The sequence below is a fragment of the Crinia signifera genome, chromosome 7 (genome assembly GCF_055691185.1).
Source record: "Crinia signifera chromosome 7, ASM5569118v1, whole genome shotgun sequence".
Lineage (NCBI taxonomy): Eukaryota > Metazoa > Chordata > Amphibia > Anura > Myobatrachidae > Crinia > Crinia signifera.
Window position 1 is genome coordinate 70,739,919 of NC_139223.1, and position 26,094 is coordinate 70,766,012.

General features: G+C 43.1%; 1 protein-coding gene across 2 annotated transcripts in view; it reads left to right on the forward strand.

The window, feature by feature from the left end:
* The window catches only part of SNX29 (sorting nexin 29), a 522,757-nt gene that overhangs the window by 255,409 nt on the left and 241,254 nt on the right, over positions 1-26,094 (forward strand). For both annotated transcript variants that reach the window (XM_083153313.1, XM_083153315.1), the window contains exons 16-18: positions 12,625-12,741; positions 18,339-18,394; positions 21,408-21,489. In XM_083153313.1, coding sequence (XP_083009439.1) covers positions 12,625-12,741; positions 18,339-18,394; positions 21,408-21,489 — 255 coding nt within the window. The remainder of the gene's footprint in view (positions 1-12,624; positions 12,742-18,338; positions 18,395-21,407; positions 21,490-26,094) is intronic.

Sequence of the window (26,094 nt, forward strand, 5' to 3'; positions counted from 1 at the left end):
GTCCGTCTCCGCCTCAGGGAGACGGACAGGGTTAGGGGGGGTTAGTGGGGGGTGCGGGCAGTCGGCGGGGACCCCGGGTTACCGCCGGCAAGCCGGCGGGGACCCGGGGAAACGTATGGAAGCGCCGTCGGAAGGGGACGCGCGCGCCTCTCGTGCGCGCGCGTCCCCTTCTCACGATCGCCATGGCGCTGGCGGGGGATGGCGGCTGGCGACGCCAGCGCCATCCCCTGCAAAGATGGGAAAAGACCCATCTGTACAGTAAGAATTGTTTTGCCTAAGGGTGTTGGACATTCATGGTCCTAATATGCTCTCATATGTTACCTCACTGTGATGCCGGACATGTCTTTGGAAATTTGATGATGCTCATAAAAGTCTGAAGCAAAAGCTTTTCTGTCTTGTGCTGGTTCTTCCTTGAATAGGAATTCATTTTTCTGCTTCTGGAAGGCAAATATATAACCCCTCATTACCGGGCACGGACATTTTTTGGACTCCAGCAGCGTTGTGCGTACTAATACCTTGTGTATATATATATATATATATATATATACCCCCACTATCCACGTCGGTGTGGAGTTGACTTTAAATAGTGTGGCGAGCGCAGCAAGCCACCGAGCCCGAAGCGTGGCGAGGGGACGCGGACTACTTCACATGTATTCTGCATCCCCTCGCGGGGCTCCCTGCGCTCGCCACGCTTCGGGCTTGGTAGCTCGCTGCGCTCGCCACTATATACAATCAACTCCACGCCGGCGTGGATAGTGGGGGTATGAAAAGGTCAGAGGACGTGTACCGCTGCCTCCTCACAGACTCGCTGCGCTCGCCCCGCGAGGGGACGCGTTGATAGTGGGGGTGGCGTTAACAATGGGGGTGCATTTAACATAGTAATCACCCATCAGGGTGCCTGTACAATTACAATTAAATTAAAATTGTACATTGCAGCTCTTAGGACCCGAAAATCGGGTCCCATCGCACCCCTTAATAAGTGGTATGCGATGGCATACGACGGGCGCCGTGCTAGGAAACAAGTTCCATAATTTCTTGTTTTTTTTGGTGTAGAGCAGGCTTCAGTTAATTCGTGTTTCTGGGTCGATGTTTGTAGACCTCAGCTTTCAGAGGGCCCTATTGGCTGTGTAGAGGCCTTTTAAAGCTTAAAGGAAAAAGATTGTTTTCTTTTCCGCCCAGTAATACATTTTTTTGATAATTATTGAGCTTCCATAAAAAATTACATTGATAATGCGGGAAATGACCCGACGAGTGGTGCGAAACTTCAGAGATCGTCTGCAAGTGAAGACCACCGTTTCAAAACCAATTAAAAATAAACTTTTTTGTTATCCTTTAAAATCTGGGAGTTTTTGCCCTCAAACTGTACATACAAATTGGTAACACATGTCTTGATGATAGTAGTAAAGATTTGGACACAAGCCATTTCAGATATTATAAACCTAACTGTTTAGATACTTTTCCTTCCATGCATTCCGACTGTCATTTTTGAAAGGGCAATATGCAATTGTATTTTTTCCGGCGCTGAGCTAGACTGCCAATGGTTTTCGCATTGATTGTGCCAAAATTGAACAGCTTTAGCCACGCAAAATGGCTAAACCATCTAAACAAGGCATGTCCAAACTATGGCCCTCCAACTGTTGTGAAACTACAAGTCCCATCATGCCTTGCTACAGTTTTTCTAACAGGGAGTGCTAACACTATGGCAAGGCATGCTGGGATGTGTAGTTTCACAACAGCTGGATGGCCATAGTTTGGACATGCCTGATCTAAACTATTGGGCTTGACTAGAAAAATGTGAAAAAGATGGACTTTTCGCACATTTATGCTCCTTTCCTCAGGGGAAGGGGGCACAAGCAAAAAAAATATGTGTATCCGTGGGTATTCGTGCCTGGATGGAGCAACAAGTTAGTTGCACAAAAAATAAATGAACTGTCCTCTTATAGTTCAGGAAATATGATACATTAGAAGACTGATTGTCCAAACTAATTGACACAGAGGGTAGTGATAATTCAATGTGTGCAGTATTAAACTATCTTTATGTGTTAGGATTTTCTTTTCTAAAATTGACTTATATTATATGGACTAACATACAGTACCATCAAATATCATTTTGTACAAACCTTACAAACCTTAGGTGCTTTTTTTTAAAACCGCCAGCTAACATTCAAATGACAATTTTTTTTTATATTTTTTATATTGTATGTCACACAGTGCCACAATTCACATTATGTGATGGGTAATTCCATGAAATTTAAGGATCACTTCATGAAAAACAAAATTCACATAACTACTAACATTTTAGTATATTTATTATTTACTGCTAAAATATTGTAGTATATTGTATGATAATTTAAAATTGATATTGTCTATCAATTTCCCCTGCATGTTAAATTTAAACATATTTTGGGTGGCTTGGCTGAATATGGAGTAGGACGCATACCGTTCTAGCTCCTGTCTTCTATCCTGTCTACCCATCCTGACACCCTGATATAGAATTCAAGACTCACCCCCTGTGCACTCCTTGTCCTCTGGGACCCTCCCTGTGACCTCCAGTGCCGGTGGTTTGCTGTAGTGGTGCGGGATCTCTGTGCTCCTGTGGGTGGCTTGTGATCTGCTGTGCCTCTGCTGGTTCCTTTGGTGGAGCAGCGCCTCTGGTATTTCACTGCTGTGTTCCCGGGCCTGTGCGTCCTGCTCCGACCCTGGTGGTGAGTGAGACTGCTGGCGGCTCCCCCGTTGCGGGGACGGCTTCCCAGCTGGGACTGTGCCTGTTTCTGCCCGCCCGAGGATAACCAGCGCCATCTTGTCCTGCGCAGGGACTGTTTCTCCCTCAATCGCCTGCTGTGCCTTCCGATCCTTTACCGCCCGCTTTACTGCTGACTGGCGGGGATCTATGCGGTGTGGGGTGGCACTTGGACACCCGTTGAGACAGTGAACTCCCCGCTACAGACCTCTGGCTTCAGGTTCTAACACATGGGATGCCGGCACCATCTTGACTAAGAGACAAGTCTATGCATCATCCCTCCTCTCTCCTACTGCTCCGGTGACCTAGACTCTCTGCCCATGGTCTCAGGTGAGGTACTGCCGTGATACCCTGCCTCCATTTACCACTGGTTGAAGCTATGGAGTCCCTCCTTGTGACCCCCTGCTGTATTACCTGTGATATCCCTCTGACCTGGCTCCTGATCTTGGAGTTAGGAGGTAGTATATAAGTGTGGAGTGGATCTGCTGTGCCTCTTTTAATAACACTTATCCTGCTGTGGCCTTTCTTGGGGTATCCTCTAAGCGAGACACTGCCTGTTCGAGACTGCCCTGGTTTATCAGTTTCTAATATTGGCTGCCATTATCCTATTGACACCAGTACTTTCAGTGCTAATAAACTCTACATTACCTTATCCTAGTGTCATCCTCTAAGCCAGGGGTGGCCAACCGGTCAGAGGTAAAGAGCCGAAAAATATCGGTTGTCAAGCTAAAGAGCCGACATAAGGCGCATGCGCCAAAAAAAGGGGCGTAGTTTATTTTGACCCCTTGGGTGGGTGTGATACAAATATGCCTCCAATAGTGCAGTGCCATATATACATATGCCCCCAATAGTGCCAGATACACATATGCCCCCCACGGTGCCAGGTATGCACCACACGGTGCCAAGGTATGCCCCTATGGTGCCAGAAAGCTGGTATGCCCCCACAGTGCCACAAACTGCTATGCCCCCACAGTGCAAATTTCCCAGCAGCAGCACTCACCGTTGTTGCTGCTGCTGCCGGGCTGGGAGAGGACAGCCTGGTGTCCCCCTGCAGTTCTCCTGTCATGTCACTGATGGGAGGAGAGCACAGCACACCGCGCGTCTCCTTCCCCCTCACTTCCCTGTGACTGGGCTGTCCACCAATTAAAGCTCGCTGGCCGGCTCCTGATTGGCTGCTGGCCCGCGAGCTCTGATTGGCGGATGGCCCAGTCACAAGGATGCACAGTAAGGGGTAGGAGAGATGCGCGATGCATGCTCTCCTCCCCTCAGAAGGAGAAGAGATTCAGGGAACCGGCAGCAGGGGGGAATGGGACGGACGGTGGGCGGCGGGCAGCAGTGGGAGCAGGAGCCTCACTTTACAAGGGGGAGAGCCGCATGAGGCTCAAGAGCCACGGGTTGGCCACCACTGCTCTAAGCACTGACCCTTGCATTCTACTTTATTATAATTTTCTGGTGACCTGATATTCCCTGGTTGACCTGCTGCTATCCTGAAGTCCTTCTGGCCGCACATGGTGTGTCTCCTGGCTCACCGGCCTATACCCTTACAGCCACTTGTTATATCTAAGTGCTTGGCGGTCTGCTAGCCACCACAGGTTTCTTCTGTGTCCTTGAGGCTGGCTTGAGCTCTTTACTGTTCTGCATACCTCACTGGAAATATGGATGTGCAGCGGCTCCTCCAGGCTATCCACGCCTCTACACAGAGGCTGATCAACATGATTGCCATTATACCAGTGTATGCCCTGACTTCCTCCAGATGCCCTGATCACACATCTACGGCTGGGTCCTATCCTACGTCTGATGATCCGCAGGGGAATATCCTCTCTTTTATTAACATCGGTATTGTAATTTTTATTTTAGTCGGCTCCTGAGAATTAAAGCAAGATATGTTTCTACTTGTTGGGAGAGGGCTGGTTCTTGTCTAACCTGGCTTATGGTTACTATTTTAATACCTTACTTAATTACCAGCTGTAACATCCTATATTGGGGGTGCGGGTGCTTTCATTAAATTACGTTACTATATGTCCATTGCCCCAATCGTTCCATATATCTGCTATACTTCAGTTGGGTGAGTGGGTGGGGTGGGAGGGGTAGATTAGATTTTTGGCATAGTTTGGCTAACATAGAACTGTCCATATCCTATTGCTGATGTAGTTTTGACTTGGTTTAGCTAAGGGCCACTAATTTACTTCCTTCCTATAGTCCGTAGTAGTTAATGGGTTAGGGGTAGGTTTATCTTAAGGTATCCAAGTACGCCTATGTTGAGGGTGGGTTGTACAGGGTGGGGGGTTATGTGGTAGGTTTGTTTGGGGTTTTGTTTATTGTGTTTTTTTGTGTTTTTGTTTTTATCTTTAGTAGCTGGGTATGCATATTTGATTTGTTTTGATGCTGCAATACACTTCAATATATATTCTTCAATTTTAATATACATGGATGGGTACTGTTTACTCCCTTCTAAGACTGTTATATATAATGTATACATTTCGAATTGCCTCCTGTGTGATGTGCCCGAATGGCGCCTCGGGTATATCGGTTACGACACTTGTGATACAGCGGTAAACTATCTGCCCTGCAACTGTTATACAGTATGTACCCAGGCCACAGCATAAATATTCTGCCTTACATTTACCGTCATATACAGTAGCAACGCAGCCCTTTATGTACCCACAGCTGCTACTAATTTTTGGTTATGTGTTTGTTGTATGTTTATGCACAAAATCAATAAAAACTAATGAATAAAAAGTTAAACATATTTTGAAGTTGTTCATGTGGATACAAAAGTGGCTAATTTTAAAGTATTTTATAACTGAAATTATAATGGCTGTCATAACCAGTTGAAATATGTTATACATCTTTGCAGTTAATCAGGAAGAGAATCCGATCACTATGGTAAAGGAAGGGAAATGTAAGGCACGTCTGTAAACTACAGCAGCCTTTCAAGGCATTGGAGGATCAATCACTGTGATCTGAAACCTTTTTATAAAGGATATTGAAGTGTGCAAGATGTCACTATTGTCTGAATAGCCCAATAATAGTTCAAGATTGATATATGAATAATACTTAACCTTGGTGATGAGAAAAAAAATGATTTATGGTTCTCAATATTTGGATTGGTGTTTCACATCATTAGATCAAATGTTCAATATATGAAAGAAATGAAAATGAGATCAATATGGTGAAATTAGTTCTATTGAAACTGTAGATAATATGCATTAGTGTTTTGTACCTCAATTATATGTGAGGAAATTTCATCAATGTTTCTTTTATTGTTATTTGTAGGATATATGTAGATAAAATATTGTCGATTACGGACTATAGTTGAAGTTTAATTATTGATGAGGAGGAATACAGGGAAGAAAAATCTAATTTCATCAAGGTTTCTTTTAAGCAATATTCAGTAGTGGCTCGTACCTCACTTATATCTATTAAAAGAATCTAATCTTGTCAAGGTTTATTTATTGTGTGTTCAGAAAATGCATACCCTTAAGGTGCCCACACACTAGAAAGATCTGCAATGTTAAAATTTGCGCATAAATAAGCTTTGAAATTTTTAAACCTATGGTCCGCCCTGGACAAAAGATTTCAGGGAAGAGCACATCTTTACCAAATACTTCTATTACGATCCCATGTGCGTTCATATTGATCTTTTGCTAAATCTTCTGATCTTTCATGCATCATGTTAGATCAGAAGATATAGCAAAAGATCCGCAGGAGTGGTCATCCGACCGATATTGTCCGATTATCTGTAAAAATCGGCAAAAAAAATAATTCTAGAGTGTGAACACGTTAACTCACAGTATATTCACTGGGGATAATCCCATACAGGTTTCTTTATAAGGTACAACTGGGGTAAATTTAATAGGGTGAGAGATTTGGTAAGAAATCTAGAGTTTTTTTCAAAGTGGCAATCCTTTACACTGCAAAACCAGTTTGATTTTGCAGTGTAAATGATTGCCGCTTTAAAAAAACCTGGAGATTTCTTACCAAATCTCTCACTAAATGTCATCCATGATGTTTTTTTTTACATCAATGTATATTACATTCGCTTAATGAAATGAATAATCCATATCTGAAACTTTGAGTTTGGTGAAAAAGTGATCCTTTAAAAGAAGTTGCTGTTTCCATTTAAAGAAAGGCTGATTAAAGAAATTTGAAGTTAACAAATACGTTTTATTATTAATTTTATAGTCCAATATAACTGTATAGATAATTAAAAAAAAGTTTTTGTTATTGTCATTTTTTTTTCTTTTGTATAGTACTGCACGTATTTAATTTTTCTTATATATTTTTATTGATTAGGGCAGTGATTTTCAACCTTTTTACCTTGTGGCACACTAAATAAGATTTTAAAATTACCAAGGCACACCATGAGATCCCCACAGGGCAAAACACATTGGCCCCCACAGGGAAAAAAAACAAACCTATTGGCCCCCATATTAAAAACAATCACACTGCTCCCCACAGGCAACAAAAATAAAATACATTGGCTTTATATGAAAAGAAGAGACCAGTAAATAACAGTTGAACTGGTGGTGGCTGTAAACAGGTTTGTGCATCTCTAGATCTGGGGGCACACTTGATAACAGATCAAGGCACACTAGTGTGCCACGGCACAGTGGTTGAAAAACACTGGATTAGGGAGGTCAACCACATCTTCAGGTTGAACAGCCTGTAAGACCGACCCATGGGAGCTTGGTTTGCCCTAATGCAGGAATGGGCAATAAGTGGCCCTCCAGCTGTTGATGAACTACACATCCCAGTATGCCTTGCATTGGTTTCAGCATAGCCAAATAAAACTAAGGCAAGGAGGCAGGGAGCTGGGGCGATCCTCGGCGAGGCGGTGGGGACCTGGGGGGAGCCCCGTTGTAAGGCGATGTGCGCGCATCACGTGCGCGCGCGTCCCCTTATGGTGGCTGGTGGGGGATGGCGGCTGGCGAATCTTCCTCCATCCCCAGCACTAGTGAGAGGCGCTCCATCTGTACCACACATATTGTTACTTCTTGGAATACACTAGTGTGCTATTAATAATGATGACTCCAGCACTGTGTTTCCACTTAATATAAATATATCTCTATGATATTGTTGACCAACATTTGAGATGTTGGGCTAAATGCCTAGAAGCTGCACTAGCCAACAATAAGAATTCCAGGTTTGGTCATCATTACAGATAAATCAAAAGAAAGGTCAACATTTTTGTAGTGTGCATTTTACCCTCTGCTTATTAAATCTGTGAAATTAAAAAAATAACATTACGATTATTTGTGCTATGGTATTTGTTGGATTAACTAAGATAAAACATGAATGTATGTGTGTTTTATCTAATTAATTTATTTTTATTATAGCAAAATATTTTTCAAGTATTTACCATCACATGTTATTAAAGATAAATAAAACTACAGTACGGTATACTCACATCATGCCGGTCTATAGGATTACATATAGACAGCTGGTTGAAATGGACACATCGTATTGACAGATGTGACACCAGTTGTTTGTCTCATCAGAATTTTTTCAGACTGGTTCAGTTTGAAGAATGCTCAGGAGAATCTCAAATTTGGGGGACCTGAGAACATGGGGGCGTGGCTTCATATAGTTAGCCTCAGTCCGCCATGCCTGCTGCAAGTGTACCGCCAGGTCTGGTGCACCTCTGCTTGCATCGAGAATTTGCAATTGTACCGCCAGGTCTGATGCACCTCTGCATAGCCGGTGCTAGGGTGTCCAGCGCCCTCCTGCAAACCATAAATTTTGCGCCCTTTCACATTGCCATTACAACAAGCTGCAGCCCGATTGTGGAAGCGTATGCAACATGCGATCCTATGGAGGACCTCAGGTGCATGTACATGTATGCATACACCATCTCAGTGCTGTGTCAGCAAAATGTTGCAGGCACTAAAGGTGCACATACACGCTGCGAGAATCGCATATGTTATGGGCTAGTGCACATCGCACGGCATGCATGCATTGTGTGTGCAATGCGATCCGAAAGCAGTACAAAAAGTATGTTCAGCACATGCTTTGTGTACTGTGCGATGCACGCAGGAGCGCACATCGCATCACACGCTGCTATTGCAGCGTGTATGGCCACCTTTAGGCACATAACCCAGCCCATTATTTAAAAAGTGTCTAAATTAATATAAAAAAATATACAATTATTAAAGAATTCGTTATAAACATGTATAATAAAAGACTCACTGTTCTTTTGCTGTTTAACTCTTGTGCAGTCCCTCTTCTTCTATCTGCGTAGGCAGGATGCTGAGGACGCCATTACACCCCTCTCGTGCCTGAGGGGGAAAGGAGGGGAGAGAAGGAGGAGATGGAAGAAGAGGGGAGGACAGTGGCGTAACTATATATATTGCGCCCCCCCGCCAAATTTTTTCGGCGCGCCCCCCCCTTTGGCGCGGGCCCCCCCCCCCTCGATATCCATTCCCATACCCATACCCATACCTGTCGCGCTGCTGCCCGGCCGCATCTGCGTCACTGTCCTGTCACTCGCTCCCGGCGCCGGCTCCTGCTGATAATGATAAGTGACTCTTAGAAAATGGCTGCCAAAACTGTCTGCAATACGGGGGCAGCCATTTTCTAAGTGTCACTTTTCATTATCAGCAGGAGCCGGCGCCGGGAGCGAGTGACGGGCAGTGACCACAGATGCGGCCGGGCAGCAGCGCAGCGGGTAACTATAGCACCGCAGCCCCCCAGGCGCCCATAGTTACTCTGCGCCTCCCCGCCATGGCGGGGGCTGCGGTAGCTTAGTTACGCCAGTGGGGGAGGAGATAGATGGGGCGGAGTGTTGAGGACTGGCAGTGGCACTGGCACAGCACACTGAGAAGAGGGAAGGAAGGGTGGCGCTGCTGCCTGTTCATCATTTGATTGACAGCTGACAGGCAATGGGTAGGGGGCGGATCTGGACATGACATGTCATCCAGGCATTCACAGACAGCGCTACATGCCTCAGCGCAAGTGTCCGTGAGAAAGAGGGGGCAGGTCGCAGGAGGAGGACAGTGTGTGCGCTGCTCAGCCTCTCCATACTGCCGTCCACTGTCAGACAGGCACTGCGGGCGGCTTGCAGGCTGTGTGCACTCACGGTGCAGGGAGCAGCTCTTTATACTGCCGCCCGCCAGCTGTCAGGCAGGCGCTGCGGGCGGCGTGCAGGAGGCAATGACAGTGAGGGCTGAGGCAGCTTTAGCAGAGCAGGGAGGGAGACAGCGCCTTTTCACCATGGCGACTTTGCAGGAGCTGCTGAGTGGGTAGCGCCGGCCCTGCAACTCCGCTTGCACCGAGAATCTGCAATTGTACCGCCAGGTCTGGTGCACCTCTGCTTGCACCGAGAATCTTTATTTTTTCTAATCTTTTTCATCCGAAAATGCATTAATCACAAACTGATGGGGCAAGCTGCTTCCTAAAACAGGACTGAATCATTTTATATACAACCGATTTGTGTTTGTCTGATTCTGTGTACGAAGCACAATAAACCTTCCTGCATTGTAGCACTTGTATACAGATTCGTAGGTAAGAATAGTTTATAGCAAAGTCTGGTTTGCATTTTCTCCCATGCGTGCTTTCAGTAATTGTTTTATTTGTCTTAAGTTTTGTACTATAATGTAGATTACCTAACAAGCTAACAATTCACCAGGTTTCACCATATAAAGCAGGCATGTCCAAACTGTGGCCCTCCAGCTGTTGTGAAAATACGCATCCCAGCATGCCTTGCCATAGTTTTAGCATTCCCTAATAGCAAAACTGAGGCAAGGCATGATGGGAAGTGTAGTTTCACAACAACTGAAGGGCCATAGTTTGGACATGCCGGATATAAAGTATAGTATTAAATAAAAGTTATTTGAGGAAATGTGCTATTATAGTTTTAGGTTTTAGAGATATGCGACTTATCTTCTTATAGCTATTGCCGGGTATCAACACTTTCCGGATATTTTTTTTTTATTTTCATCTAATTTCTAACTGGAACTGCAATAATAATCTATAGAAATAGTTTCAATCATTGCATATTGATAGATCTCTCCATCTAGTATCTGTAATAATTTATTTGTTACCAGTTATTTCTGTAGTGCACACAGATTCGGCAGCGCTTTACAAACACACCCACAATAGGGGAATTTGTTTTCTTTTATCACAATCCCAATACTTAAAAACTGGCCGCACACTATTGCGATTTGGGCCCTTTTTTTACCCGATTCCAGCACATTGAGCCAAGAAATTGGGTGAACAACGTTAAGTCGTATGTGTTTAATCTCCGATTTACCATCGAATGCGCGTTCCCTTTTAGTGTGAAAGTGTCAGACCCGGGTCGAGTCTATGGTCACGCAGACTGGCCGCAGCAGGAGTGACACTGCCGCCATGCTTCACAATCGCAGATGAAGGCAGAAACATGCCTCAAATATGTCCAATACACATCAAGGTTTTTGCCTCCATTCATTCCCTCATACGGTTCCTTCTTCTCTGCATTTAAATTTTCACTGTTAGCAGTATCGCAAAGGTACCCTGCTGTGTGCGCAGTTCCATTTCAGCATATGTGGGGTCTTCTGATAATCACTTATACCCCATTCACACCAGCCTAAATTCCCGGGTTGAGTCCGGGAACAACCCGGTACTAGTGCTGGTGTGAAAGATTCCCGGGACAAAATCCCGGTCAAATTTCAACCCGGCTAGGTACCAGGGTTGTTCCCGGGTTCAACCCGGGGACCTGGCTGGTGTGAAAGGTACAGGGTATACTTACCTGGGTTGCCGTGTCCTCCGTGTCCTGTCCGACGGGAATTAATGCAGGCGGTGGGCGCAAATGACGGGACAGCCGGTGGATGATGATGACGCAGCTCTCCGGCGGCAGTGAGGACGCCGGAGAGCTGCGTCATCTTCATCCGCAGCCTGTCCCGTCATTTGCGCCGCCGCCTGTGTGGATCCCTGGCCTGCACGGAGGACCAGCAACCGGGGTGAGTATTCTCCCCACCTCCGCCGCCATCCCGCCGACTGCCCGCCTCCTCCCCACCTCCTGCCGGCCTCCTTCCCGCCCCCTTCTCACACCAGAAAATGCAGGGACATTTCTGGTGTGAATGGGTCTGAACCCGGGAATGTCCCTGCTTGTCAGTTCCCGGGTTTGTCCCTGTATTACTGGTGTGAATGGGGTATTAGTTGTTTGAACATCAGCACTGCGTACAAAAATGTATGTAAAAAAAAAAGGGTTTGCCTCTGAAATAGTTTGATTTGTCTGTACAGGTATAAACCATCCAAGACAATGGACTGACCTTTAACCCTTTTGATAGTTTTTTTTAATAGGGAACAGTTGCTAACATTTTCTTGTAGCTATGTCATATCCATCAGCCAGACAGGTTGGTGTGGTAATCACAGTGTTAGCAGTGAAGTGGCCAGTAGTAATAAAAATCAATAAGCATTCTAAAAAACAATCAATGAAGAGTATTATTTTTTTGGGGAGAGAAAAAAAAAAGAATCTGAACTGTTCATAACAAATTGATTTTCTTTAAAAGCACCCAATGAAGACATTCATTAAAAGTGATTTTAGCTGAAATGTGACAGTGTTATGTTCTTTAATGTGAAATACTGCAGTAACGCATCCAGTAATTGATCCCCACTTTCAGCGCTGATGTTCATCTCTGGAAACTGTTGTCACTTAAAAGCTCCTAGAAAACAAGCAAATATACATGCTTTTAATGAGCACGGTTTAGGCCGCATGCTTCCAGAAACAGGTTTCACTGTTTTAGTGTATACAGTATTTTGTTTCAAAGAGACAAGAATAGACAGATTCTTTGCTTTGTATTTTGCTTCCTATTTTAATTTAAATGACGATTTCAGCAATAGTCATTTAATCTGGGCACAAATATATAATGATAAAACTGTTCATTTTTACTTCTTTAATCTTAAAGGTAGCTGAAATGCATGGAGAGTTGATGGAGTTCAACGAAAGGCTTCACCGTACTCTAATCGCAAAAGAATCGCTTGTGTCTCAGATGAGACAAGAACTTATAGATCTGAGAGGGACGGTAAGCATTCTTTATATTGTTCTTCTGTAAGGACAGTTGGAGGCAGTGTATTTGAAACATAATGCTAATAAAGTGCCAGGGAGTCATCAACTCAGACATACTGAATGTACACAATGCTTATCGCCTTTCACTGAAATGGTGGGGTTCTCTGACTCACTGGCTGGGTGGATGGCGCCATCACTCTTGGCCACCATAAAGGAAATACTGGAGAGAAGAATAAATAGAGGTTGGTAAACAGCACAGGGCTCTATGGGGGTTGTTCTGGTCCGTTCGTACGGGGACCAATGGTGGGCGTATGCACATGCACAGGGTCATCTCTGTGTATGTGCATACGCCGGCTACAAGTGGCCACATCGAACAGACTGTTTGATGGATGCATGCACCCAAGGCTGCGACCGGGGTGGTGGTGGATAGTCACACCCATTGGAATGCTGGCACCGGTTAATCACAGTGTTAAACATCCATTCGCACCCAGTGCATGTGAACACATGCTGCGAGGGTAGGTGGGCATACCGGCATTGGCCAGGCGGGGTTTGGTGCACTTGCAAGGCTGCGAATTCGCAGCCTTGCAAATTAATCAGAATAACCCCCTATTTTTCCCTGTGTTGCCATGTTCCCTAAACCCGTGATGCTATGTCATTTATGTTAGGAGGTGGAGCCACTGGCTCTAGAAGTTGATCACTTCCTGGATGGTCCTCAGGACTGCTGGGTGCCATTCCAATGCTGTTGGTCATTGGTGGTTCTGCCCCCAGGACCCTGCACCCTGGGTGTTGGCACTGCTTAAACACCCCTGGTTACAGCTCTGAGAGGACCTATAGTTAAGACCATGAGAGTTTGTGTGCTACAGGAAAATCTCCACTGCTCTCAAGCCTACTGATGTATGCTGAATAAGCAGTGATTTGTGCCCAAGGAAGTGTAATGATTGTATTGCGTTACCGTGTGTGCGCTTCACTGCTATGTGTGTATAATATATATATATATATATATATATACTAGGTGATTCATCGCGCCCTACGGGCGCTCTTCACACCGTCGTAAGGGGCTCCGCCCACCAAAACTGTAAATGTCTTTGTTGCGTGAAATAAAGTTTGTAATATAGGGAGGATTGTCTGCATTGCTATTTTAGTTGGTGAATGGTGTCCACAGGTGCTGGGGGTGTGAGAGTGGCAGGGTGCAGGGGATGGGGTAGGGAGGCGAGAAGTGCTGCAAGGTGCAGGTGGATGGTGTATATGTGGGCGGGGGTATGTAGATGCTGCTAGGGGGTGAGGGGCTGGTGCAGTGTTGCATGGGGAAATGAGGGTGTGTGTAGGTGGTACGGATGTGTGCGTAAGTGCTGCAGATGGGGTTGGTGGTCCGTTTGCACTGCAGACCAGCTAGGAAAGGATGGGCAGCTGGCGGGATAGAGGAGGGTTATATGCGTGTGTGGGGCATATGGGTGAGGAGGTCCAGAGGGTCTGCGAGTAGTGGAAGGGTGGGTGTAGGTGTGCTGTGGATGGTGGAGGAGTTATAGGGGTGTGCTGTAGAGTACCAGCAGCACCTCTATTAAGCCCTCCTGTTAGTAAGGGGCAGTGGATAGGTAGATTGAAAGAAGTAATAGAGTGCGCTAATATTGAGTTTTAATAATACCACCACCTATTTACGTTAAAACCTCTTATGCATAGAGGAATTCTGCATTTTTATTTTCATAAGAATTACATTCAGATACAAACATTCAATAAAACATGCAAAGTACAGGTGATTTTTCCATAAAACGAATGCTTGATGACCCTACGCGTTTTGTCTTAACAACTTCATCAGGGTAAGTTCAAAGTGAATGATTTTATTAGGTTCAAGGATTCCTTTTCAAAAGGTTCTTCATTCATAAAAATCAGGAAAAAATCCACATTGATGACAAATCAAAATAAGCAAGTGCTCCACAGAAACTTTTCTTTAGTTGGGAGGGGCTTTTTCCAGAGAGATACCCGACAGACAGTGATCCCACATGTGCCTCCTCCAAACATCATTTTGCCATTTAGTTTGTGAATCACTTTATACTGCGCGCACGTGCGCAATTCAGATGTAACCCATGTGCAGTACAATAAATGTGCTCTTTTGCGCAAACGTCGGCATTGCGCCAACTCTGAATTAGTCCCTAAGGCACAGTAAGACATTGGATATTAAGTCAACACATCCTTATGTGCCTCACTGCTGACTTTGTTATTAATAGTTAGTTTAGTTCTCTGTTTTTTTTACAGTAGAGAAAAAAAATGTTTGTGCGACTTTTGCTTGTATTGATAGTATGATGCCTCTGTATATACTGCTGCACTAAAAGTGATCAAGATAAATGATCTGCTTGGAAGTCTTTCCTTCATCTAAATCCTGCTCTGTGTCTTGACGGCTTTGCCTGTCTGATATATAATGTAACATTTAAATATTCAGCAATTTGAGTCATAAAAGTTGAATGTGTTCTCTGTGGATTACAAATAAATCCAAGTAGATTGGTAGCATGTGAATGTTATTTGGCAGTTTCTGCCATCGATTTGCTACCAGACTACAGTTATTGCTTGCTTACTTTTTTAGTAAGAGCATTATCCATCATCCTTATGGGCAGATCGCAAAGTCTTTCATATACCGGAGAGATAAACACACAGTACTTTTTGCATTTTTTTAAAAGTCCAATTGTTTCTCACAGTGAAGAAAATGAGGAAAGTGAGCCGCCGTGGTGATGTTTACTAGTTATACCATGGGAAAATATTATACAGTGGGAACAACATTTCATGAACTGAAGATGATGTTTTTAGAATATTTTATGGAGAGAACACTTCCAAACAGGTTCAGTGCAGCACGATTTAATAGTAGCTGACTTAATGGCTACTGTTACCTCCAGCTCACACCAGCTGTAGATGATGGGATTGCTCAGGATAAGCTCTACAATGCATATCAATCCTAGCGTAGCGTAGATGTCTTCGGCTAATAGGCCGGGCTGTACTGTTTCTGTTTTATTACATTTATACATTTCACTTACACAGAAGAGGAGAGGTAAACATTATAAAACAACATAAGCCACAGTAGTTATAATTTGTAACTTTCATGCTAGGAAAATAGAAATCTAAACAAGATACCGTGGGTTTGTTTTAAGTGGTTGAATTACAGGGAGTAATGTAAAGCCTTGGAGATGAGGGGCACTTTAGATCCAAAAATAAAGTGGAGTGGTTGGAAGTGAAAAGCAGAGATTGAAAATAAAAAGTAAAGAAAGAGAGATTCAGAGGTTTCTGTAAATCCAATATTTCTGTAAATCTCCGATGCGTAATGACCTGCGAATGCGTAGGAGCCTCACTGCGCATATGCAGATCATAGAATTTGATGGCGGATAACAACCACTTGGCCCTAAACAAATGTACATGCGCACATTTATACACTAGGATTCATTTTTTGTCAGGAGCCAATTAACCTACCAGTATGTTTTTGATCTATGGAAGAGGATCTATGGATCAGAGGAATCACACAGAAGCACAGGGAGCACATACAAACTCCACCCATCAAACCCATGACCTCAGTTCTGTAAGACAGTTATGCTAACAATTACACCATCCATACTGCCCTGGTCCTGCAATGTCACATACATTGCCCCTAAAGCCTTAACATAAATGGTGTTCTGCTGGCATTTAGTGACAGGTAGCATTTCAGAAAAATTGTGCGCCAGCCCTGTTTTCTGGGTGTTCTGAAACCAGCATTTATGACTTTGTATGCAGTTTCACTGGCCCCAGCATATGATTTTGCTGGACATCCTGAGTAACCGGAACAGATTTTTTTACATCAGGAGAAAGATGCACAATAGTAAAAGGGGTAGCATGTAGAGCGGAAAAAGGTGGGAGGAGTCAATATACACCTGCCCAAATTACCAAGTGCAGACTTACCTTATAATGGGGCTAATTCAGCATGGATTGCTAATGGGGGAATTCTCAGTGGACTGCGAGGAGAAAGCCGCCACCCAGACAGAAAGAGAAGATGCCCCTTGTTAAATTGCAAGAGAATTGTGAATGGATGGCTAATGGCAATCCATTCGCAAATCCATACACAAATCCATACACAATTCTCGAACCATCGAAGAGTTTTTGCCGTCTGTGCAATTGTGAGTAGGTGTAAGGTTTCGACTACTCTGTGACTGAGACAGGGTGGAAGTGGTCATTGCTGACCAAATGCCTGGGCACACCTGCATTTTTTCAAACACACCCAGAAAACATCAGGCTTCCATCCCCGAATGCCGCCTTCCCAGCCACATTGAGGGGAAGATTTATTAAGCTCGGTGAAGTGATAAACTTCTGTTTTTTATCACCGGCCAATCAGCTCCTACTTGTAATTTTTCAAACCAAGCCTGTAACTTCACAGGTAGGTGCTGATTGGCTGGTGATAAAAACCAGACAGTTCATCACTTCACCAAGCTTAATAAATCTACCCCTGAGTGTGTAATCCATATGCATTTTCAGTTACTATTTCCCCTCGCGCTTGCCCAATACATATGGTACACATGCCCAGTCATACGATAATCACCCAATTTGCGAATTGTCTGATTAGCCATCCATGTTGAATTGGTCCCTCTGTTTGCAAATGAATATTAATGTATCAAAGCATAAACATTTACTGTATACAATGACATTGATAGCTGTACAATAGCATTATAACACCACATTAACGGTAAAAATCTTGTATTCTCTGAAGAGTATAAAAGTGAAGGCCTGCTATTGTCTTTAGGAATTATTAGTTTAGGAGCTCTGTGGACCCTCTGTGCCTAAACCATTTGTTTCCCTATTGCTCAAGGTGGTAGAAATACAGAAAAATGGGTTAGCTATGGACATGAGGTGGATTTGAAAGAGGCAGAAAAGTTATGGATTATTCACATTACAGTATACTCTCTTTATGGGCTGTCACAGCTTGCAAGGTCATTAGTTAACTGACCCACTGCACACGCCGTTTCTCCCTCGCTCTGTTTTTGTAGCTACAGGGAAACTGTGTGTGTGGCCGCTAAAACAGCGAGGTTCGCGGCTAAATGCAGCGGGCTCCCTGCATTAGCCGCTAGCCTCACTGTTTGGGTGAGTCCTCGCCCGTTCTCTAACAGCGAGGATTCCCCCCCCGAACGTACAATAGGTTGAGCGGCCGGCATGGGGCTTTAATGGCGAAGGCCGCTTGTTTTTGGTGATCCATGCCATTTAACCACCTTGCCGGCCGCATTGAATATGGCCCTATAGGTTTTGTAACTGCTGTGACTGGTGGTGGGACTGGCGGGAGAGTCCTTCCAGCAAGACCTAATTGGCAGTAACAAAATTCCCAGCATGCCTGTGTTACTTCATTGTTCCTCTTGCTGAAAGATGTATTTTTATTATTATTATTATTATTATTATTATTATTACTATTATTATGATTATTATTATGATGCATGGTTTAATTACTATTTTCCTCAAATGTTTTTCAGATTTTTGTATACTGGGTCCTATTTAATATTGACCTGTTTTTTTTTTTTGGTTTGTTTCCTATTTTTTTTTAAACAGTAACAGGGTGACATCACTGGGACATTCTACCATTTTTTATGTTATGCATGTTTTCCTTCCTTGTCATTGTAGGTCCCTGGGGATCTGAGTCAAACATCTGAGGACCAGAGTTTGTCAGATTTTGAAATGTAAGTCTATAAAGCCTTTACATATCTATGTATTTTGGGCTGTTCTGGGATTTAGCTAACAAACTACATACCTGGTTGTCTTTAGAGATAGTAAAAGGTATACATATGGTTTTACTGGTTGGAAACCTAAAGAAACGCTGTGGAAGTAATAAGCAATCATCTTCTAAATACAAGTATTAAGTTTATTACTTTCTGTTATTCCTTTCACGTTTATAGCCTGCAAAAGAGTAATATAATCCCAGCAAAGTGTAAAAGGTAAAGTGATCTCATACATTATCACATCCAAATTCAGTCTCCACTTTTCTACTGCTCTTGAAAACACAAATTTTAATGAGAAGGAAGAAGGGGCCTAAGTAACTGGCAGGTGCACAGGAACAAGGGACTAGTACTTGGTTCTTGGGGGGGTTTGTGTCAGCAAACTTTAAGCCATTCAGTTTTCTGTACTCACAGTCTACCTGGCACACACAGGGCCAACTTAACGTATGGGCTCAATGGGCAGCTGCTCAAGGGCCCACCAATTCTATGGGCCTTCAAGCTGAGGCAGATTGGGTGGTGGGTGAGGCGGATTGGGTGGTGGGTATCTTCCTCCTGCAGTAAATTGCTGTCAGTATGCTTAGTGGTGGATGGCTGGAGCAATCCATTAAAATAAGAGTGCAGCATTCTCTACCCGCCTCCCAGCTTTCAGCCAGACAGTGAATGGCTGTCAGCATGCTGATTGGTGAATGGCTGGAGCTATCCACCAATAAGAGTGCTCACAGCCATTCACTATATGGAAGCAAGTGGAAAGATGGCATGAGGTTTTTTTGTTTAAATTGTTCCTGTGAATAAGGGGTCCAGGGCCTATAATGCAGTTTAGATGGCCCTGGGTACACATAGATAAAGTGCAGCTAGATATCCAGTTGTGTCTCAACACCACTAGTGTTTTTTTAGATCAGGCATGTCCAAACTATGGCCCTCCAGCTGTTGTGAAACTACACATCCCAGCATGCCTTGCCATAGTTTTAGCATTCCCTAATAGCAAAACTGTGCCAAAGCATGATGGAACTTGTAGTTTCACAACAACTGGAGGGCCATAGTTTGCATGGCTTAGATCAGGTATTCCCAACCACGGTCCTCAAGGCACACCAACAGTGCAGGTTTTAGTGATATCCAGGCTTCAGCACAGATGGTTTAATCAGAATCCCTCAGATACTAATTAAGTCACCTGTGATCAAGCCTGGATATCACTAAAACCTGCACTGTTGGTGTGCCTTGAGGACCATGGTTGGGAATGCCTGGCTTAGATCATCAACAAAACAAAGATGTTCTGTATACTAGCTTAGCTAGCGATTATCCCGTCCGTTCTTTGAATGCACTGGTTGAATGAGCACAGTGCAGGGTTACACCATATTTGCTTATTTTTATAATCAAGTTTCATGGAAATTATAATAAAATGTGTCTTCGAAGCATGCTTCTCCCCTGAGGGTGTGTGTTATGCTCCACCCATTGGTCATACCTACTGAAGCTCCACATTTGGGCTTATATGTGCTAAAATGTTTGTTGCAAGATATTTCTATGTAACATTAGTAGCAATATAATTTGGGAACATCTGCGTGGATTGATGCTAACATCTCCACCTGCAATACTGAATTTCTAGTTTGCAACTATTTACGGTGACATTTCTCTTATTTTTTACTCAGCACAATATACATGATCAATGTGATGTCTATGCAATAAATTTCAAATGCTATTTGATCTTGGGTGAATTCTTCCATTAATGATCTTCTGTTTAAGAAAAAAAATGGATTTTAAATATTTTTGTTGTATTGTCCTTTATAGTAATAAAACATTCCACAGCTCACACACTAGTAGTGCAAGCAGGCACTGAGATAAGAAGAGACATATCACAGGGGTCAGGCAAGCTGTGTTCTGTCCTGCTGGGGATCAGGGGATGATGAACTGGGCAACAGTACTAGTGACTACATCAAATCACTGTTATTGCCTTCGTGGTTCCCTGGCTGTACTGGAGGAACCAATGAATCGGGGAATTTGATTTATAATGCATGGCAGCAGGAGATACAGTAAGTGCTTGAAATGGAACTTTCCCAGAGGATTCACAGGGAAGCAAATATGATTTACAGGGAAAAGCTGGTGAAGTTGGATGCAGTCAACATCCAGACAGCCAGTATACTCCTGTTCAGTATACTGATGCTGTCATCCCAACTGCCTTCAGGAGACTGGTGCCTGAACTTCAAAACATTCAGAATTCATCTGTGTGTATCGCCACAAAATAAGTCATTGTAATACTTGTAAAAAGTATGCAGTGTTTCTTTGATATACATCAGCAGTATAATATCTGGACTTTTTACACATGTCCAGTTCACTGGAGCTCTAATGTTTTGCGATTAGATGTTGGCCACTCTGAACACAGTTTAGTTGTACAGTGATGATAAATGGACAGGCATTTAGAATTGGTGCAAGCTCTTATTTGAGATGTAGGCTGTCTGGGAGAATGGGCAGCAGTTTTGAGCTTCTGAAAGTAAAATCTTGTGGGAACTGGAACTGTGCAATGCTTTGTAATTGTAACTCCAGCTGAGAATTCCATTTTCATCCACCTGGTACTTACACACACTCACACACTTCAGTGTTATTTACTTCTGGAGGAATCAGGGAGGTAAAGTGTTTTTTAAACACGGAATTGTGCTTCAAGTATTTTTCACTTGATTATCAAACGTAGTTGAAACGAAGTTGTGTTCCGGTATAAAATACTATTTTAGCGGAGAAAGAAGCACTTCACATTGGAAGAGGCCACTCAGAACATAATAAGCTGCACTTCCGGAGTCACTTAATGAGAGTACAGAATTAGGGCTCCTGTTTAGCTGGCCTCCTCCTAACCTTTAATTGACTTCTATCTGCATAATACATACTTTATTGGTACCACTTGCGTTTATTTCCAGTAGAGAAAATATCAATAGTTTTCAATTCTCCTGTTTTATGAAAATGTCAGTGAGCTTTACATCTGTCGCTCTTACAGATCACACTGTGCCCTTATAAATGTTTGGATACCCTCCGTTTTCCTGCGAGGTAAATCTACCCACGCCTTTCATGTCTACCAGGTAAGATTGTCCGTTCCATACAATGTAACAGGTCATCTGTGAGCACTGCTTCAACACTATTCACATACTGTAGCTCTTGAGTTAATATTTTAAATGTCATATTCTTTCTTTGAAGAACATATCCTTAAATATATTTTTAGTCCGAAACTTTTTGAAAAAAGTGATCCTGGTTTGTTGGCTGTAATGCACTTCCTACAATGCAAATGTCACAGCTAATCCATATTCACATATTGGGAAAAGGTGAGGGAAATCCAAGTAACTGGTGCCAAGTGTCGCAATATTCACCACGGTACTGCATGCAAAGTTATACTTTTTTGATCTTGTGATTTTAAAACCAGAATCTGTATTATGTGTTACAGTAGTTAAATGTACATTATAAAATGACATGGACACGCAATTTTGTTTTATGTGCTAAAACTAATATGTTATGTCCAACCTGTAAAGACTTTTTCCCAGTGAAGTTTGTAATATTGTAACTTTATTGATGGAATCTTCCACAGCTTGTGAACCACCAAAGGTTCTATGTCATAACAATTACCAGGCATCCCTGTGTCTGCTGCCCCTGCACTTAAACTGGAAACACACCATAAGATTATCTCCATAACATGGAAATACACAAAAATGGTAATTCAGACAAATTGGTGAAATCAATTTATGCAAATGCCAGTTTTTGTCCATTTTCCAGCTTTTGGGATCAAATGGTTGATTGTAATTTATTCCACGTCATTACCAGATTTTTGTTCCAACCTGCAGATTGTAATCTAATAGTGTGTACTTAACATTACAGTAACGTGATCCTGACACTCAATTACTTAGTCCAAAGCCAAGTGTAATCTCATCATGTGTGGCAATATTGGGTGAGATATAAAAATAGAGGCAAACAGTAGTTATCATATGAATATATAGAATCTGGAATTTTGGATTTGCTAACATAGGGGGAGATATATGTATCTTTGTCAAGAGGAGAGGGGTAGAAATGTCTGATGTACACAATCAGCTTTTACATATAATTTTATAAAATGTACTTGATAAATGAAAATTGATTGGTTGCAATGAGTCACTTGTTCTCTTATTTGTGGGTAGAGAAAGCCAAAGTTAGATTCTCTAGTAAAACCTTACATGAGTACATGCCTCACATGTCCCAGCGTACATACACCAATGTACTACTAATGGGTGCCATTATGGAATTACAGCACCCCCCTCTACAGTGCTTAGTTGGTTTGGCCTACGTTTTGCTCTACCTATTGACCACCAGTACTCACCAAGAGGGACTCAACAGAATTGTGAAATCTCCTCAGAGGCTTTCACAGAATAGAGAAGTGAAAACAGGGTAAAGCACTGAAGGCTATGGGCCATCCAATGTCCCATGCTTGTATAATGTACAGATAACTATCTGGTCCCTTCAAAGAAATGTTACGGCAGATAGGATAAATGCCTTTCTAAATGTTAGAATCGGTTATATTCCAGTACTCATTTTAAAAGTCCGTTTTAGCTGAATATATGAGTATATGATTATTATATATTATATATGAGTATATATAATGTATGAAGCACCATTTAAGCTACGCAGATATACAGGATAAAGTCCAGTCCTTATGCACTGCTCCTTGCTCACTGTCTCTCCCCTCTGGGTCAACCCTGTTTATCTCCCCTCCCCTTTAGATTGTAAGCTCAAACAAACAGGGCCCTCTTCCTTCTTGAACCATTCCTTCACACACTTATACAATCATCTTCTAGCTTTTAATAATGTCACCTTATCTTTGCTGTTGCTGATTTGGGCCTTATAACTGGTGATCCAGCAATGCTTGTTACCCTTTTATTTTTTCTGCATTATTTTATTCTGTATAGCATGTTTGGTGTTTACTATTATTGTACATGAGGTGATAAAGACCCTTGTAGCACCATATAAATTAACAATAATAATAATAATAATAACAACAATAATAATAATAATATGTCTCACAAATGGAGGGATTTCATTAGTCCAGATAATTACCAGGTGTGAAAAATGGTGGTATGGCCATGGGCTATTCAATTAGAGTTAATTTTTCACACCCGGTAAACTAACTGGTTTTAACCCATAGAATACCGGATAAGGACCTGGACTTATGTGTTAATATGGTCACGACCCTGAAAACAGGATATTTATCAAGGAATTCTTTTCAACAACAAAAAAACAACATAAAAAACCCCATTAACTGCAGCCTGTGGGCTGCCTTCAGGGCGAATTGAATAGCCCTGGGGATTAGCCTTGATAATTATTAATTGAAAATACCCACAGTGGGCAACCTTTAGAAGAGAGGAGGATGTTCTCTTTGCTTGCTGCACATTGAACTTATGTTATCATTACAGTGAAGTAGATGTAAAAGTATAAATCCAAGTAAAAGCTGACTACAGTATATAAGAAAATTGAACTGAGAAAAATAAGAATATAAAAAAATCCAAAATGCTTACAAGAGTCCTGGAAAGGATCTGCGCCTAGTTTGTGCCATCAAATGTACTGTATATGCTCTGTTGCTCTTAACTTTGCAGTTGTTTAAAGCCAGCTGCAGATTTATTTAGCTTTTGGACCTTGGGATTGAGCAGTTGAATGGTATCCAGCTGTGACTTGTGTCCTGCCACGATAAAACACATTTAAGAAGAATACTTATGTATTCCGTTTATCTCTGTACACATGGGCATTAGATCTGGAAGTATTTAAAGTCTCTTGTAGACTGTGGCGTCTTCCCCAGAAGGGAATACAACTATTTTATTTTGAAGTGGCACAGCAATTGATGGAAATCTCTTTAATGTTCTCTTTCAGTTTGTTTAGTTTATGCTGCAGTTTACACTATTGTTTCTGCATAGCATATTACAATGTCACATATGTGTTTTCAGCCTGATAAAATGGTTGCAGCACTTTGGCCCTTATTCTGTTTCGTGCGGTACGGCCCGCGTGCGGCCGTACCGCCGATGTTTACAGTCTGCACATGCGCAGAGGTCATTCTGCGCATGTGCAGCCCCCTTCGCCGCAGACGTATTTCGTCCGCCGCAAAGGGGGCGTATAGGGGCGTGAGGGGCTTCATCCCCTCATTTCCCTATGTGTACGCCCCGCGTTTCATGGGCGTTCCCATGCAAACGCGGGGCGTATGCATGGAAATGAGGGCATGACGCAGCTCATGGGGGCGGAAAGCTGACGTCGCCGGATGTCAGCTTTCAGCCCCCATACAAGCTACCACACGGACGATTGTCCGTGTGGTCTCAGCTTGCGGGAGCTGCTGGGGCGTGCGGACCTGCCTTCGATGGTCGACGACCATCGAATGCAGGGGGCAGCTCCCACCATGGTGGAGGCGTACGCCTCCACCATTTTTATGCGGATCGCCAGCCGTCCGTGTACGGACGGCCGTGGCGATCCGTCTCGTGGGCGGGGATTGGTTTGTGCGGCCGGAGCCCCGTGTGCGGCTCTGGCCGCACCAACCAGAATAAGGGCCTTTAATAGCAGAGCTAAGATAGAGAGAGCACGTAAGGTGCCCGTACATGGAGCAGTTTCCCATTGCGATTCGCACTCCTGCGTGCATCACGTTTCCACAGCACAAAAAGTATGTGCAGCTCGTACTTTTTGTACTAGATCGCATCCCATCTAGTACACACTGCTGTAGCACATTGTATGCTTTTTGTACTAGATGTGATTCTATCTAGTACAAGTATGGAGAACATCTCTCCGTGCGAATCATCATGACACCAGATGCCCTTTACGATGGACTGCATTTGCCAAAAAGCACTCGCCGCCTGAAAGGGTAGCTCGGATTCAGGCTGAAATCAGCGTGGTGCAAATTTGGTGCCATTTTCAGCATTTAAGCGCCAATGGAACGTCACCTTGCACCCTTCACAATTAATAGGATCGACTCCTAAGAGTGACATTAACGAGATACCCACTAAAACAGACATAAATGAAAAGCATCACTAATCCATTAATTAGGAATCTTTTAGAATGACTTATATCCAAATGTCGATGAGCCCAAAAGCAGTTAGTAAGAGCTGGTATACTGTAATGGAAATAGGTGAAATGAGGGAGATTGGCAGACTAATCAGGGGGAGAGGGAGATTGCTACTATTTCAGGGAGTCTCCTGCAGAATGCAGGAGGGTAGGCAACTATGGACTTACCTGTATTTTCTTCTTTTTTTTTAAGTAAAATCTTAAATTAGTGAGGCATTTATATTACAGACTAACATTTTCTTAGCTAGCTGTAAGGATTTTTTTTTTTAAATCAAACCATGATTGTATGTATCTGATAAAACTAATTTCTCTTTCCTGGTATATTTTATTTTATTATCAGTTGGAACTGTCTTTTGAATAAACAAGCTGACAATAGAATTCTGACTACAAGTGACCGAAGTTCTGTCAGCGTTCAAATATAAATTTATGCCTTTTCCTCTAAGTTGTTGTAGCTAGAAATTCATTTTACAGCAGTTTCTGCCTCTCCCATAGGGACATAATGAGTGACAGACAGCCCAAAAGATTTATCTCTGACATATGTAGTTCCTCAGGCAATGCTACAATAATAGGATGTTGTTTCATCTGCATGTTTGCTTTTTTTTTTTACTTTTGTGAAGCAGCACGACTTT